The sequence below is a fragment of the Rhinopithecus bieti genome, unplaced genomic scaffold (genome assembly GCF_001698545.2).
Source record: "Rhinopithecus bieti isolate Rb0 unplaced genomic scaffold, ASM169854v2 scaffold_13342, whole genome shotgun sequence".
Classification (NCBI taxonomy): Eukaryota; Metazoa; Chordata; class Mammalia; order Primates; family Cercopithecidae; genus Rhinopithecus; species Rhinopithecus bieti.
Window position 1 is genome coordinate 558,425 of NW_016807690.1, and position 13,159 is coordinate 571,583.

General features: G+C 42.1%; 1 protein-coding gene across 1 annotated transcript in view; it reads left to right on the forward strand.

The window, feature by feature from the left end:
• GALNT8 (polypeptide N-acetylgalactosaminyltransferase 8) overlaps positions 1–13,159 on the forward strand; it is a 58,225-nt gene that overhangs the window by 19,297 nt on the left and 25,769 nt on the right. The window contains exons 3-6 of the mRNA XM_017883317.1: positions 3,401–3,567; positions 8,420–8,603; positions 9,332–9,529; positions 10,047–10,161. Coding sequence (XP_017738806.1) covers positions 3,401–3,567; positions 8,420–8,603; positions 9,332–9,529; positions 10,047–10,161 — 664 coding nt within the window. The remainder of the gene's footprint in view (positions 1–3,400; positions 3,568–8,419; positions 8,604–9,331; positions 9,530–10,046; positions 10,162–13,159) is intronic.

Here is a 13,159-nt window from a genome sequence, read left to right on the forward strand (position 1 = left end):
ATCACAGTTATCTCTGGGTTGTCTAGAAGTTTGTGTGCAAGCCCCAGGCTGAACCTGCTCAGGAACAGCAAGAGTAGAATGAGGGGAAGACTGAAAATCATTTGCCAACCAGAACACAGATCCATCAGCAAACAGCTGAATCCTCACCGGCACTGGGGACTGAAGCCCAACCTCTGAACAAATACTGCTTGAACAGTGAACTGCTCTGACTCAGAGGCAACAACTAGGAAGCCAGGATTAAAAATAAAATCATGCACATCCCTGGGAATCTGGAAGACTACGTGCATACCTAAGGCTGTGCTCTCTCAGGAGTTATCACAGAAAAAAATCCAAGCTACCAGTATGTAGGTCAAAATGTAAACTCCCTGAACTGTGATTGCAGCCTCCATGCCACCTATGTTCAGGAATCTAATCAACCAAGGAGCTTTAAATCCAATCTCTGATGAATAAGTGGCTTGTGATGACCCAGAAGCAGCCCCTAGGTAGCCAGGCTAAAAGAGAAAAACAAGAAAAAAAAAAAAAAAAAAAAAAAAAAAAAAAGAAGAAGATCAAGATCATGAGCATTAAAGCCTGAACACTGCAGGAGAAATAGATTTTGTAGACCTTGCAAATTAGTTTAACTAAGTTACCAATTGAATAAATAAACAACCAAGCAAATTACAATGACATTTACCCATTTACTCCTGGGTTATATACAGAGTTACTAGATACTTTGTCTAAAATGATACGTTTTTAACAAGAAATTATGAGACATACAAAGATACAGGAAAGAGTAATAACTCCTGCACAAGAGAAAACAAAGCAACAAACTTTAGAAGGGGCCCAGATATTGGACTTATCTGATAATGACTTCAAAGACATCATTGGCTCAAGCCTGTAATCCCAGCACTTTGGGAGGCCGAGACGGGCGGATCACGAGGTCAGGAGATCGAGACCATCCTGGCTAACATGGTGAAACGCTGTCTCTACTAAAAAATACAAAAAACTAGCCGGGCGAGGTGGCGGGCGCCTGTAGTCCCAGCTACTCGGGAGGCTGAGACAGGAGAATGGCGGAAACCCGGGAGGCGGAGCTTGCAGTGAGCTGAGATCCGGCCACTGCACTCCAGCCCGGGCTACAGAGCAAGACTCCGTCTCTAAAAAAAAAAAAAAAAAAAAAAAAAAAAAAAAAAGACATCATTATACATATATTCAAAGAACTAAAGTTAGCCATGTCTAAAGCATTAAAGGAAAGTTATAATGACAACGTCTCATCAAAGAGAAACTACCAATAAAGACTTATAAAAAGATGCCAAATGATCATTCTAAAACTGAGAAGTACAGTAATAAAAATGAAGAGTTTGACTTTCATTTTCTGGCCTGGCTTTTAAGGAGCTTAGAGGTCCCCACTGTATCCTAACAGCAAGTAAAAAGCTGAAAAAAGGGAAAAATAAACTCTTCTCAGCTCTTATAGGGAAGTGACATTGCAGGGCAAACTGCTGCCCCCAAAATTGGACAGACAGACAGGTAGATACAGAGAATCACAACCTTACCAGAGCAGAAACCGTGGGAACCCGTGCGAGGATAGGAAAACCTGAACTGTCAATTGATGAATCGTGGACAAGTCTGAGAATTAAACACTCCGGGGAGACCCAGTCACAGGGGCTCCTACACTTGTGTACATTTTACCCCCCAGACCTCTACCAGATCCTCACAGTAAATATCAGAGAAAAACCTCCTCCTGCCTCTGGGAGGGGGAAGGGAAGAGGTGAAAAGGAATCATTTTGAAATATGCCAGATTATTCTGTTCTTCTTAACAAGGTCTGCCCGAAAGAGAAGCTATTTTACCAGAGCCCAACCTGCTGGAGTTGTATGATAGCCTAACTGCTGTGGTTTGAATGTTTGTCTTCTCTGAAACTCACGTGAAAATGTATTTGCCGTTGCAACAGTATTGGGAGGTGGGACACTGAAGAAGTGTTTAGGTTGTGAGGGCTCTGCTCTGGTGAATGAGCGAATGCTCTTACCCCGTCATTATCACAAGAGGGGGCTTGTTATTGTGGGACTGGGCTCTTGTTCTTTTCATCTTCTCTTTGCTCCTTCTGCCATGGGATACCTTCTGCCATGTTATAATGCAGCATGAAGCCCCTCACCAGAGGCCAGCACCTTGATATTAGACTTACTCGCCTCCAGAACCAGGAGCCAATAAATTTCTGTTCATTGTTAAGTTACCCAGTCCCAGCTGCACAAAATGGACCAAGGCACTAACTTAGCTGGGAGAAGGGGAACAATCAACTCCAGCCTGCTTTAGCTTTCTCCATGGTGGAATGAAAATACCCAACTTTAGCTACCTCTGTCCTTTTACATGGGGGAAAAAATATACACTTAAATTTATGATCAACCGATTCTTGACAGGGGTGCCAAGACAATGCAATGGGAGAGAGAATAGTCTGTTCAACAAATGGGTGCTGAGACAAGTGGATATCTAGATGCAAAATAATAAAGTTGGACCCCTCATCACACCATATACAAATATTAACACAAAATGGTCATAGATGTAAATATAAGAGATAAAACTATAAAACACTTAGAAAAAAATGACAGCAAATCTTGGGCGATAGGGGTTGGCAAGAGTTTCATAGGTATGACACCAAAAGCATAGGTGAAACAAGATTGAAAAGTTGAACTTTATCAAAACTAACTTTGTTTTTTCTTGAAATAACACTATCAAGAAAGTGAAAAGGCTGCCCATGGAGTGGGAGAAAATATTTGCAAACCATATGTCTGATAAGAAGTCTAGAATATATAAAGAATGCTTACAAAACTCAATAACAAACTAAACATGGGCAAACATATAGAAAAAATCTTTTGGAGCTGATAGATACATTTATTACCTTGATTACGATATTGTGGGTGCATGCATATCTGCAGTTTTTGTATAGCAATTTAACCCCAATAAAGCGATAAAAAGGGTAAACCAGTGCCTAGCATATGGTAAGCATTTAGTAAATACAGGCTAGTTTGCCACCTGTGTCTGGTGGTGAAGTAGAGGGTGTGTCAAAGGTGACTGGGGTCTGAGAACATGGGAAAAGGGCTGTGGCAATGACAGGAAGAAGGCGGCCAGCAAGGAAACTAATCCGGGTGTAGAAGAGGAATAGGAATTCCTTTTGAAGTATGTTGAATGTTCAAATGGAAACATCTGGTAAAGATTAATAAAAAAAGATTTTATCCCCATAACGGGAGAATTTTGGATAAACGAATATAAAATCTTGCTACTGTGATAAGCCACTAAGAGTTTTGCTTTCCAGTGAGTTTGAGGGGTGGATGAATTGGTCTATATAACATCATACAGAGTGGAAGGAAAGATTGGATAGCAATGTTTAAGTAATTTAAAAAAATAATATGTTATAAAAATGATCTCTTATAGATGTCTTCAGAAGACATATCCTTCCCAACTCCCATCCCTCGGTGTCATTCTCATATTCATGAATGAAGCTCTGTCCATTATACAGCGGGCCATCACCAGTATCATCAACCGGACACCCTCTCGACTGTTGAAGGAAATCATCTTGGTGGACGATTTCAGCTCAAATGGTGAGCAACGTGCTCAAAGAATAACTGTAAAAATGACCACTTATCACCTGTGCTTGGCTGGAAAGAGGTTTTGGCTTACAGTTTAGGACCCCTTGGGTTTCTCATGCAGGGAAAATAAAAAGATCATTTGTTGAGGGTCTGTTTGTGCTAGCCACATTTAATCTTCACAAAGTCAAGACAGAGGATAATTATCTCTACACGGATGAGGACACGGAGACACAGAGAGCTCACATAGTGTGCTTAAATTGGACTGCAAGCCAGTGGCAGAGGTGGGAGTTAGGCAGGACTGTGTACCTCCAAATCTACCTGTGCCCCTCTTATGCACAGTGAAGGAGCCTGGGGGAGCGGGGTGAAGTGGAGTCTAGAGAAGGACTCCAGATACCAGGAAGGGACTTAGAGATGCTCCTTGTGAAGAGCAGACCACTCTCCCTGGGTCATGAAGCCTGGAGGAAAGACAGCTTTGGGTGCTGACTCTTCACAGTGGCAACAGCTCTTGCCCACAGGGTGCCCCTGCCCCGTGTCTAGCCCACCCAAGGAAGAGATGTAGAAGATAATGGACCTGAGTCCTCACTTTCTGAGTTCATGATCCCGGCTTCTCCCTTATAAGTGTTATGTCCTTGGGTAACTCAACGTCTTCATGTTCTGATTTTCTTGTACACAAAATATGGATGTTGATAATAATAACTCTTTTATGAACTATAGTGAGAATTAAATGAGATCATAATGGCAGCTAACATTGCTTGTTCTAAGTACCCTACGTGCGTTGCCTTTTTTTATGAGACGGAGTTTCTCTCTTGTCACCCAGGCTTGAGTGCAGTGGCGGGATCTTGGCTCACTGCAACCTCTGCCTCCCAGGTTCAACCAATTCTTCTGCCTCAGCCTCCTGAGTACCTGGGATTATAGGAATGTGCCACCACGCCCAGCTAAGTTTTGTATTTTTAGTAGAGACGGGGTTTCACCATGTTGGCCAAACTGGCCTTGAACTCCTGACCTCAGGTGGTTTGCCCGCCTTGGCCTCCCAAAGTGCTGGGATTACAGGCATGAGCACAGTGCCTGGCCATGTTAACTATTTTAATCATTACAACAGCCCTATGAGGAAGGAACCACTTTTTGACCCATTGTGTAGATGCACAAAATTAAGGCATGGACTGATCAAGGAACTTGTTCAACATCCGACAGCTGGTAAGTGACAGACTTGAGATTTGACCATAAACTTCAGAGTCCAGAGCCCTAGCCCTAACTACTATGTTCCCTTTAGAATACATGAATTACGTAAAGCATTTTGCACATGGTGGCCTCTCAGCAAGTGTTGACTCTTAGTTTTATTAATTTTGTGCAAGAAATAAAAGACAGTAGAATTAAGTTACAAAAACTTAGAGGTTTGGGCTAGCAGTGAGGAAGAATTTCCTGACTAGAAGCGTTATGAAGTGGCCGCCCATTGGAGGCAGAATATGTTCCTTCTGTGTGGATCTTTAAGTACCGGATGGGTTGTTGTACTTTCAACCTGTCTCTCAGGACAGAAAGCAAATAAAATGACTGCTCAAACTTTCTTTTTAAGACTCTGCCATACTAACAATACTTATCTTCATCCTTTGCATACCTTCCTCTTTTGACTTCCAATGTAACTAAGCAAAAAATAAGAAGGTACAATTTTTAGAGCAAAATTCCACTGAAACCCAAAGAAAAGAGACTGGCTTCATTCATTTCTGAGCACGGAGACTGGTACCAAGTTGCACACCTGGTTTTCCGAGCCAGAAATAGGAGCATGATTAAAAAGACCTCTGCCCTGGACTTCTGAAGACACCCTGGCTCTGCTCCCTGCCTGAGACAACCGCAGGCAAGTCGCCTCACCTCTTTGAGACTCAGGGTCTTCATGAGGCAAACACAAGAATTGAGCTGGAATAGTGTCAAGGTTATCTTTTTCTGTTAAAAAAATGTCAACACTATACTCTATGGCCTATACTGTATGTTCTATGGGGTGTAGATAAGACTTAATTCAGGACTTTTTCCTGAGGAACAAGAAAATAAAAAAAATACAAGATTACAAACAGTGTAGACACATAAAGAAAAACCAAAGCTTTCTTATTGTTCTAAACTGCACTCCATTATAACACATTCCTCTCATTTAGGTCTGAAACCCATGTTGGTTTTCCACAGAGATGATTTGTTTGGATGGTCACAGAAAAGGGGACTGGCAGCCATTCTTTGATGTTACAGGGACAGGAACTAGAAAGTCCCTGTCATTAACCACGAAAACACCAGCCAAATTGAGCCCACACTGAGCATAACTCAAATATCTGTTTTATGTTAAACAGGAAAATAAATGGAAGTCTCTATCTTGTCTACAGAAAGAGAAACTCACTATCCATGTGAATTTGGGGGCAAGTGACTCAACCACTTCTCACCTCAGTTTCTGCATCTGTAACATCAGGAAATACTGGTGCCTACCTGATAGGACCACTTTTGAGATTAAATAAAATGTGTAAAGGCCTCAGGAGAGAGCCTGTTCCCATTACATGCTAGGTAGTGTTCTGCTCCTCGCCTATCTCAGTATTATTTGCAGTACTTTTGAAATGCCACAACCTGGTGCCAGAGGCTTGCCTCCTTTCTGTCTTTCCCTAGATGTTAAGCTTATTCACGTCACTCAAATATTTTGAGCTTACGTGTTAAATGTCACTCAAATGTTAGATGAGGTGTAAGCTTTTAAAAAATTATATCAAGGTAGATGGAATGCTGTATTTTCTTCCTAATTTTAGGAACATTTCACAATCAACAACTACATGTTGAGTTTCTACCATGTGCCAGGCAGTGGGCAGGGAAGAGGATGTCAGAGAGTTCAAGCTTCCATCTTAATGAAGCAAGACACAGCTGTAGAAAGATACTTCAGTGTGTGAAGAATAATGTGACAAACCGAGTGAACTGTCAGCGAAAGAAAGCACGGTGTGGGGGTGGGGGGTGTGATGATCTAAGAAGGGTTCCTGGAGGAGGCAGACTTGGATTGGGACTTGAAGCCTTCATAGGATTTGAGACAGCAGAGAAAACGAGGGAAGACTTGGAAACGGGGTTGGGGTGGAGAACTAGGGAGTGCTGAAAGAAAGGTGTGAACAAAAATGAGGAATCCAGAAGCACCCTGAGCTGACCAGCTTGGAATAACAGGTTTTGGGGAGGAGACCAGTAGGAGGGCAAAGCTGGGAAGGGAGCATAGGTTGTCTTCAGAAAACCCATTGAGGAGTCCTTAATTTTTGTGCTATATGATAGATATTATTTTTCAGGAGGTGACTCAGAATCTATGGCTCATAAAATTTGGAGTTGGAAGGGTCCAGACTATCTGGTACTTTTCCTGAATTTTATTTTATTATTTTTTTTTTTCTGAAAAAGAAACAGAATCTCACTCTGTTGCCCAGGCTGGTCTCAATCTCCTGGGCTCAAGCACTCCTCTACCTTGGGCTCCCAAAGTGTTGGGATTACAGGCATGAGCCACCATGCCCACTATGGTACTTTTCTCTAAGTTGAGGAAACAGACATATCCAATGGGAGGTGACACAGAATGATGTAGTGACTGAATTAGAATCTAGATATTCAGGTTCAATGGCACCTCCTGTGGATTATTGACTAAAAGTAGTGCCTGGGTAGGTGTACAGACTGGCCACTTTGGCTACCCCAGCTCACTCCCAGAGGAAGCAAACAGCCTTAGATATACTGGCTCTCCTTAGCACCTTCAATAATTGAGACAATCACTCTTGAGTGCAGCAGATCTAAAATGGGGTAAATTTTACTGCCACAGTCACTTAGGTATTGATTCCAGGTCTTGATCACTCTGGGTCTCACGAATATGCTCTTCTTTTGAGAGAGGAACCATCAAGAATCTCATTCCTTGGCTATGGGGAGAGAGGAGAGGAGAGGGAGGGAGGACTTAATAAACCCAGCCAGATACTCACAGAGTTCTTGAGACAGTGTGTTCTGGTGGCTAAAGACAGCATAGGTTCACATCCAGGGCATACTACTTACTAGATATGTGACTTGGAAAAGTTTTTAAAACTCTTTGTGCCTCAGTTTCTTTATCTGTAAAGTGGGGGATATTGTAGTGCCTACCACATGAGATACTTTCAGAATTAACTAAATTTTATCAACGAGTAACTCAGAGTCATTTGGTTAGATATTTTGCATACTGTTCAGTGATTTGCATGAAAGTTGTTTTCTTACATGTGAGGAAGTCGGCGGTAGGCTGAGCCCAAGAACAAAGCCACAGACAAACTTTATTAAAAGAGAGGGAAGAAAACTACCTGAAAACAATCTGGGAATAGTGAATCTTGTTTGCATAATTTTTGGGCTAAATTTACTAGCTAGAAGCTGGCAAAGAGATTAATCTGTGCATTCTGTCTCAGTTGGTCCTTAAGTAGGTCAACTGGGAATATCCAAAACAAAACAATTTTAGTCATTTATGCATTCTCTAGAGTCTTGAGAGTTTAGCTATGAAGATGTTCCAGGCCTTCCTGCAGTGTTTTCCATCAACGTGTGCACCTTGGGCTAGATCTGTCCTACTCATTCTCTCAAGAACTTCTCAATGTGAAAAAGCACTTATAATAGTGCCTGACATGTAGTAAGCAGTATTATCATTCTAAGATAGTTTAACTGTGAGGGAAAGGAAATTAGGAATGATCACACTACACCTCAGGTGAAAGGGAGAAGACAGGCAGGTGCAGGGGAAATACTGCTTATTTTCTAGCTGACTCTTGGAATTGCCCATTTTATGCTGGAGGTAGTACAGTCACGATTATATGATAGTATAAAACTTTTGTATCACATTGATTGTTGCACTCAGAATTGCTATAGGTGTGCACTTGATTGACAGGAGAACTAAAGGTACACTTGGATGAGAAGATTAAGCTTTACAACCAGAAGTATCCAGGACTACTGAAAATAATACGGCATCCTGAGAGGAAAGGTCTTGCTCAAGCCCGCAACACTGGCTGGGAAGCTGCCACAGCAGACGTGGTCGCCATCTTGGATGCTCACATTGAAGTCAATGTTGGGTGGTAAGGCTCAAAGAGGCGGATTCTTTTGGAGAGGGCAGAGAGGAGACATTGTGCATGTACAGAACACAGGACAGGATACTGTGGACATAGGGAAGGTCAGCACCGGGCCTTAAATAAAGGGACTCTCCAAAAGAGCATGTTTTTATGGAGGCATTTTGCTTGGCTAAGAGAAGTAGCATGGTGGAGAGTATTGACAGTTGGATCATAACTCTGACTTTGCCAAATACTTTGTGAATTTGAGTAAGTCACTTCACTTAACTAGACATTGTGTCTTTAACTGTAAAGATGAGGAGATTAGCCTTTGGTTATTTTAAAGGTGTTTCCCCAGCCCTGAAATTACATAATAAAATAAGAGAACTATGTTCTTTAGAGAATGTGGAGAATCAGACAGGAAAGAAGCATCATCTTGGAAACAGGGAGAACCAAGAGATAGCGTAAATTCAAGGAGTAATATACATACTGATAAGGCTGCTTCACAATGGCCTGGGGGTGCTACTTGGGTACTAATTTCAAACCTGTTCTTGACGCGGGTTGGCTGCTAGCAGCTTCAGCTATCCCAAAAAGTACAGAGATTCTCTGGACTCTGGAGAGTTCTACTCACAACCCAGCACAGCCTAAATGGAGGAGGTACTCAATGTCAGGGCAAGGTGCTTGAAACAGCTTTATCTGCTGTCTCCTACTGCTTGTCCTCATACCCAAGCTGGGCTTGCTGCACACTCTTCTTCTAGGGCAGAGCCAATCTTGGCTCGGATTCAGGAAGACCGCACCGTGATTGTGTCTCCTGTGTTTGACAACATTCGTTTTGACACCTTCAAACTGGATAAGTATCAACTGGCAGTTGATGGGTTTAACTGGGAACTCTGGTGCCGCTACGATGCATTGCCACAAGCCTGGATTGATCTGCATGATGTCACTGCCCCAGTGAAGTAAGTCTGAGGAGGTTCAGGGAACTTGAGTAGCATGTGGGAAGGCAGGAATGAACTGCATGGTTTTTGTTTATCTTTGGTGGTAGTACTTCGGGTGACATGGAAGGAGGGGAGGGGATGAAGTGAAGGACAAGGGATAGGAGGAAAAAACCCCAATAAGTCATCCCAGTTAAGAAATCACAGACACTTTGGGATATTTAGGGACTTTCAGGCAAAAATCAAGCAAAATATTTAAAATTTTGGAAAACATTTTGGCCATTTCAAGCATTAACTGGCTATGAAGTAAGGATACCTAGATGAAAAAGATGTAATTTCAATATATTTTGAGAAGGGTTATGATAACACAGTGGGCCAGGGAAAGCTGCATGCGCTTAGTCCAGCCTGAGAGTTTAGGGAAGGCCTTCATGATAAGAACAGACTTAGGTAGAGTTCTGCAGCCCAAATACTCATTGAGCATCCCACCCCTCGCCTCAGCTCCTCGTGGAGAGATTAATGACTCTTGCTGTGTGCTCTGTAGGAGTCCTTCAATCATGGGCATCCTGGCTGCTGACAGGCACTTCCTGGGAGAGATCGGGTCTCTGGATGGTGGAATGCTCATCTATGGAGGAGAGAACGTGGAGCTTAGCCTGCGGGTGTGTACATTTCCCTTCTCTTTATGGGACAAAGCAGAAAGGGGAATAATAGAAAGGTAGTAGGACCCCTGGAATCCTAGAACAAGGCTGAATGTCATTGGCTTAAAGGTGGATACATTCTCATGTTTCCAGGCAACTGGGCCAAGGACGGGGGGCAATAGGACTTCTGGAGTGGACACTCCTGGTATAGCCCATATAATCCGGGAGGTGTGGGTAGGAAGGGGTCAAGTTGGGATTGAATAGATAGATGTCCCTATTTCACTTGAGGACTCTGGGCATTTTTCAAGCATCTCCTGGGATAAACTTAACCTTGGAGCAGACAATTCTCTAGAAGGCCAAAGACAGCAAAAACAGGAGTGGGCAGTGTGACCAGGGAATGCAGACATGTGGGCAGCCAGCCTGCTTCTGTACTCACAGCCAGAGCAGCTGACATGATAGCCTGAGTTTGTGCTGAGATATAGTCCAACCTAAGACAAATAGCCAGGTTTTTATCATTATGTAATTGAAATCCTCAAACCCGGCCAGTCACGGTGGCTCACATCTGTAATCCCAGAACTTTGGGAGGCTGAGGCAAGCAGATTGCTTGAGCCCAGGAGTTCAAGGCCAGCCCGGGCAACATGGTGAAACCTTGTATCTATTAAAAAAGAAAGAAAAAGAAAAAATAAATCCTCAAACCAGTGCTAGTTCTGACCAACTTCTGTGTGTCTGGAAAAATACTGGCTTCACGCTTCCACAGTGGTGCCTCTTGTCTGCCCCTGACCGCTTCCCATGCTTGTTTAGATCACACGAACAACCTCAATTAAAATAAATGAAATTTTAAATTTTTGCGGGTGCATTGTAGGTGTATATATTTAGGGTGTGCATGTGATGTTTTGATGTAGGCATGCAATGAATAATAATCATGTCATAGAGAATGGGATATCCATCCCCTTAAGCATTTATCCTTCGTGTTACGAACAATCCAATTACATTGTTTATTTTAAAATGCAAAATTAAATTGTTATTAACTATAGTCATCCTATTGTGCCATCAAACAGTAGGTCTTGTTTGTCTTACTCATTCTTTGTAACTATTATGTTTGTACCCATGAACCATCCCCATCTCCCGCAGTTACCCTTCCCGGCCTCTGCTAACCATCCTTCTACTCTCTATGCCAATGAGTTCAATTGTTTTGATTTTTAAATTTCACATGTAAGTGAGAAATAAGGTGTTTGTCTTTCTGCGCCTGGCTTATTTCACTTCACATAATAATCTCCAGTTCCATCCATGTTGTTGCAAGTGACAGAACCTCATTCTTTTTTTTTTTTTTTTTTTTGAGGCGGAGCCTCGCTCTGTCACCCAGGCTGGAGTGCAGTGGCTGGATCTCAGCTCACTGCAAGCTCCGCCTCCCGGGTTCCCGCCATTCTCCTGCCTCAGCCTCCGAGTAGCTGGGACTACAGGCGCCCGCCACCTCGCCCGGCTAGTTTTTTGTATTTTTTAGTAGAGACGGGGTTTCCCCGTGTTAGCCAGGATGGTCTCGATCTCGTGACCTCGTGATCCGCCCGTCTCGGCCTCCCAAAGTGCTGGGATGACAGGCGTGAGCCACCGCGCCCGGCCTGTTTTTTAATGGCTGAATAGTACTCTATTGCGTACTGCATTTTCTTTATCCATTCATCTGTTGATGGACACAGATTTCTTCCATATCTTGGCTGTTGTGAACAGTGCTGCAACAAACAAAAGAGTGCGGATATCTCTTTGATTTAGTGATTTCCTTTCTTTTGGGTATATACCCAGCAGTGGAATTGCTGGATCATATGGTAGCTCTATTTTTTTTTTTTTTCCTGAGGAACCTACAAACTGTCCTCCATAGTGGTTGTACTAATGGACATTCCTACCAACAGTGGACGAGGGTTCCCTTTCTCCACATCCTCTCCAGCATTTTTATTGCCTGTCTTTTGGATATAAGCCATTTTAACTGGAGTGAGATGTTATCTCACTGTAGTTTTGATTTGCATTTATCCGATGATCAGTGATGCTGAGTATCTTTTCACATGCCTGTTTGCCATTTGTATGTCTTCTTTTGAGAAATGTCTATTCAAATCTTTTGCCCATTTTTGGATTGGATTATTAAATTTTTACTTATGAAGTTGTTTAAGCTCCTTATATATTCTGGTTATTAATCCCTAGCCAGATGGGTAGTTTGCAAATATTTTCTCCCATTTTGTGAGCTGTCTCTTCACTTTGTTGATTGTGTCTTTTGCTGTGCTTTTTAACTTGATGTTATTCCATTTGTCAGTGTTTGTATTGATTGCCTGTGCTTGTGGGGTATTGCTGAAGAAATCTTTCCCCAGACCAGTGTCCTAGAGATTTTCCTCATTTTTTTCTTGTAGTAGTTTCATAATTTGAGGTCTCAGATTTAAGTCTTTAATCTATTTTCATTTTATTTTTGTGTATGGTGAGAGATACAGACCTACTTTCATTCTTCTGCATATGAATATCCAGTTTTCCCAGCACAATTTTCCCAGCACAAAATTTCTTTTCCCCATTGTATGTTCTTGGTACCTTTGCCAAAAATGAGTTTGCTATAGGCATGTGGGTTTGTTTCTGGGTTCTTTATTGTGGTTCATTAGTCTATGTGTCTGTTTTTATGCTAGTACCATGCTGTTTTGGTTACTATAGCTCTGTAGTATAATTTGAAGTCCGGTAATGTGTTTCCTCCAGTGTTGTTCTTTTTGCTAGGCATGGCTTTGGTGATTCTGGGTCTTTTGCAGTTCCACATACATTTTAGAATTGTTTTTTCTATTTCTGTGAAGAATGTCATTGGCATTTTGATAGGGATTGCATTGAATCCGTATATTGCTTTGGGTTGTATGGACATTTTAATGATATTCATTCTTCCAATCCATGAACATGGAATATCTTTCCATTTTTTGGTGTCCTCTTCAATGTTTTTCATCAGTGTTTTATAGTTTTCATTATAGAGATATTTTTTACTTCTTTGCTTAATTCCTAGGTATTT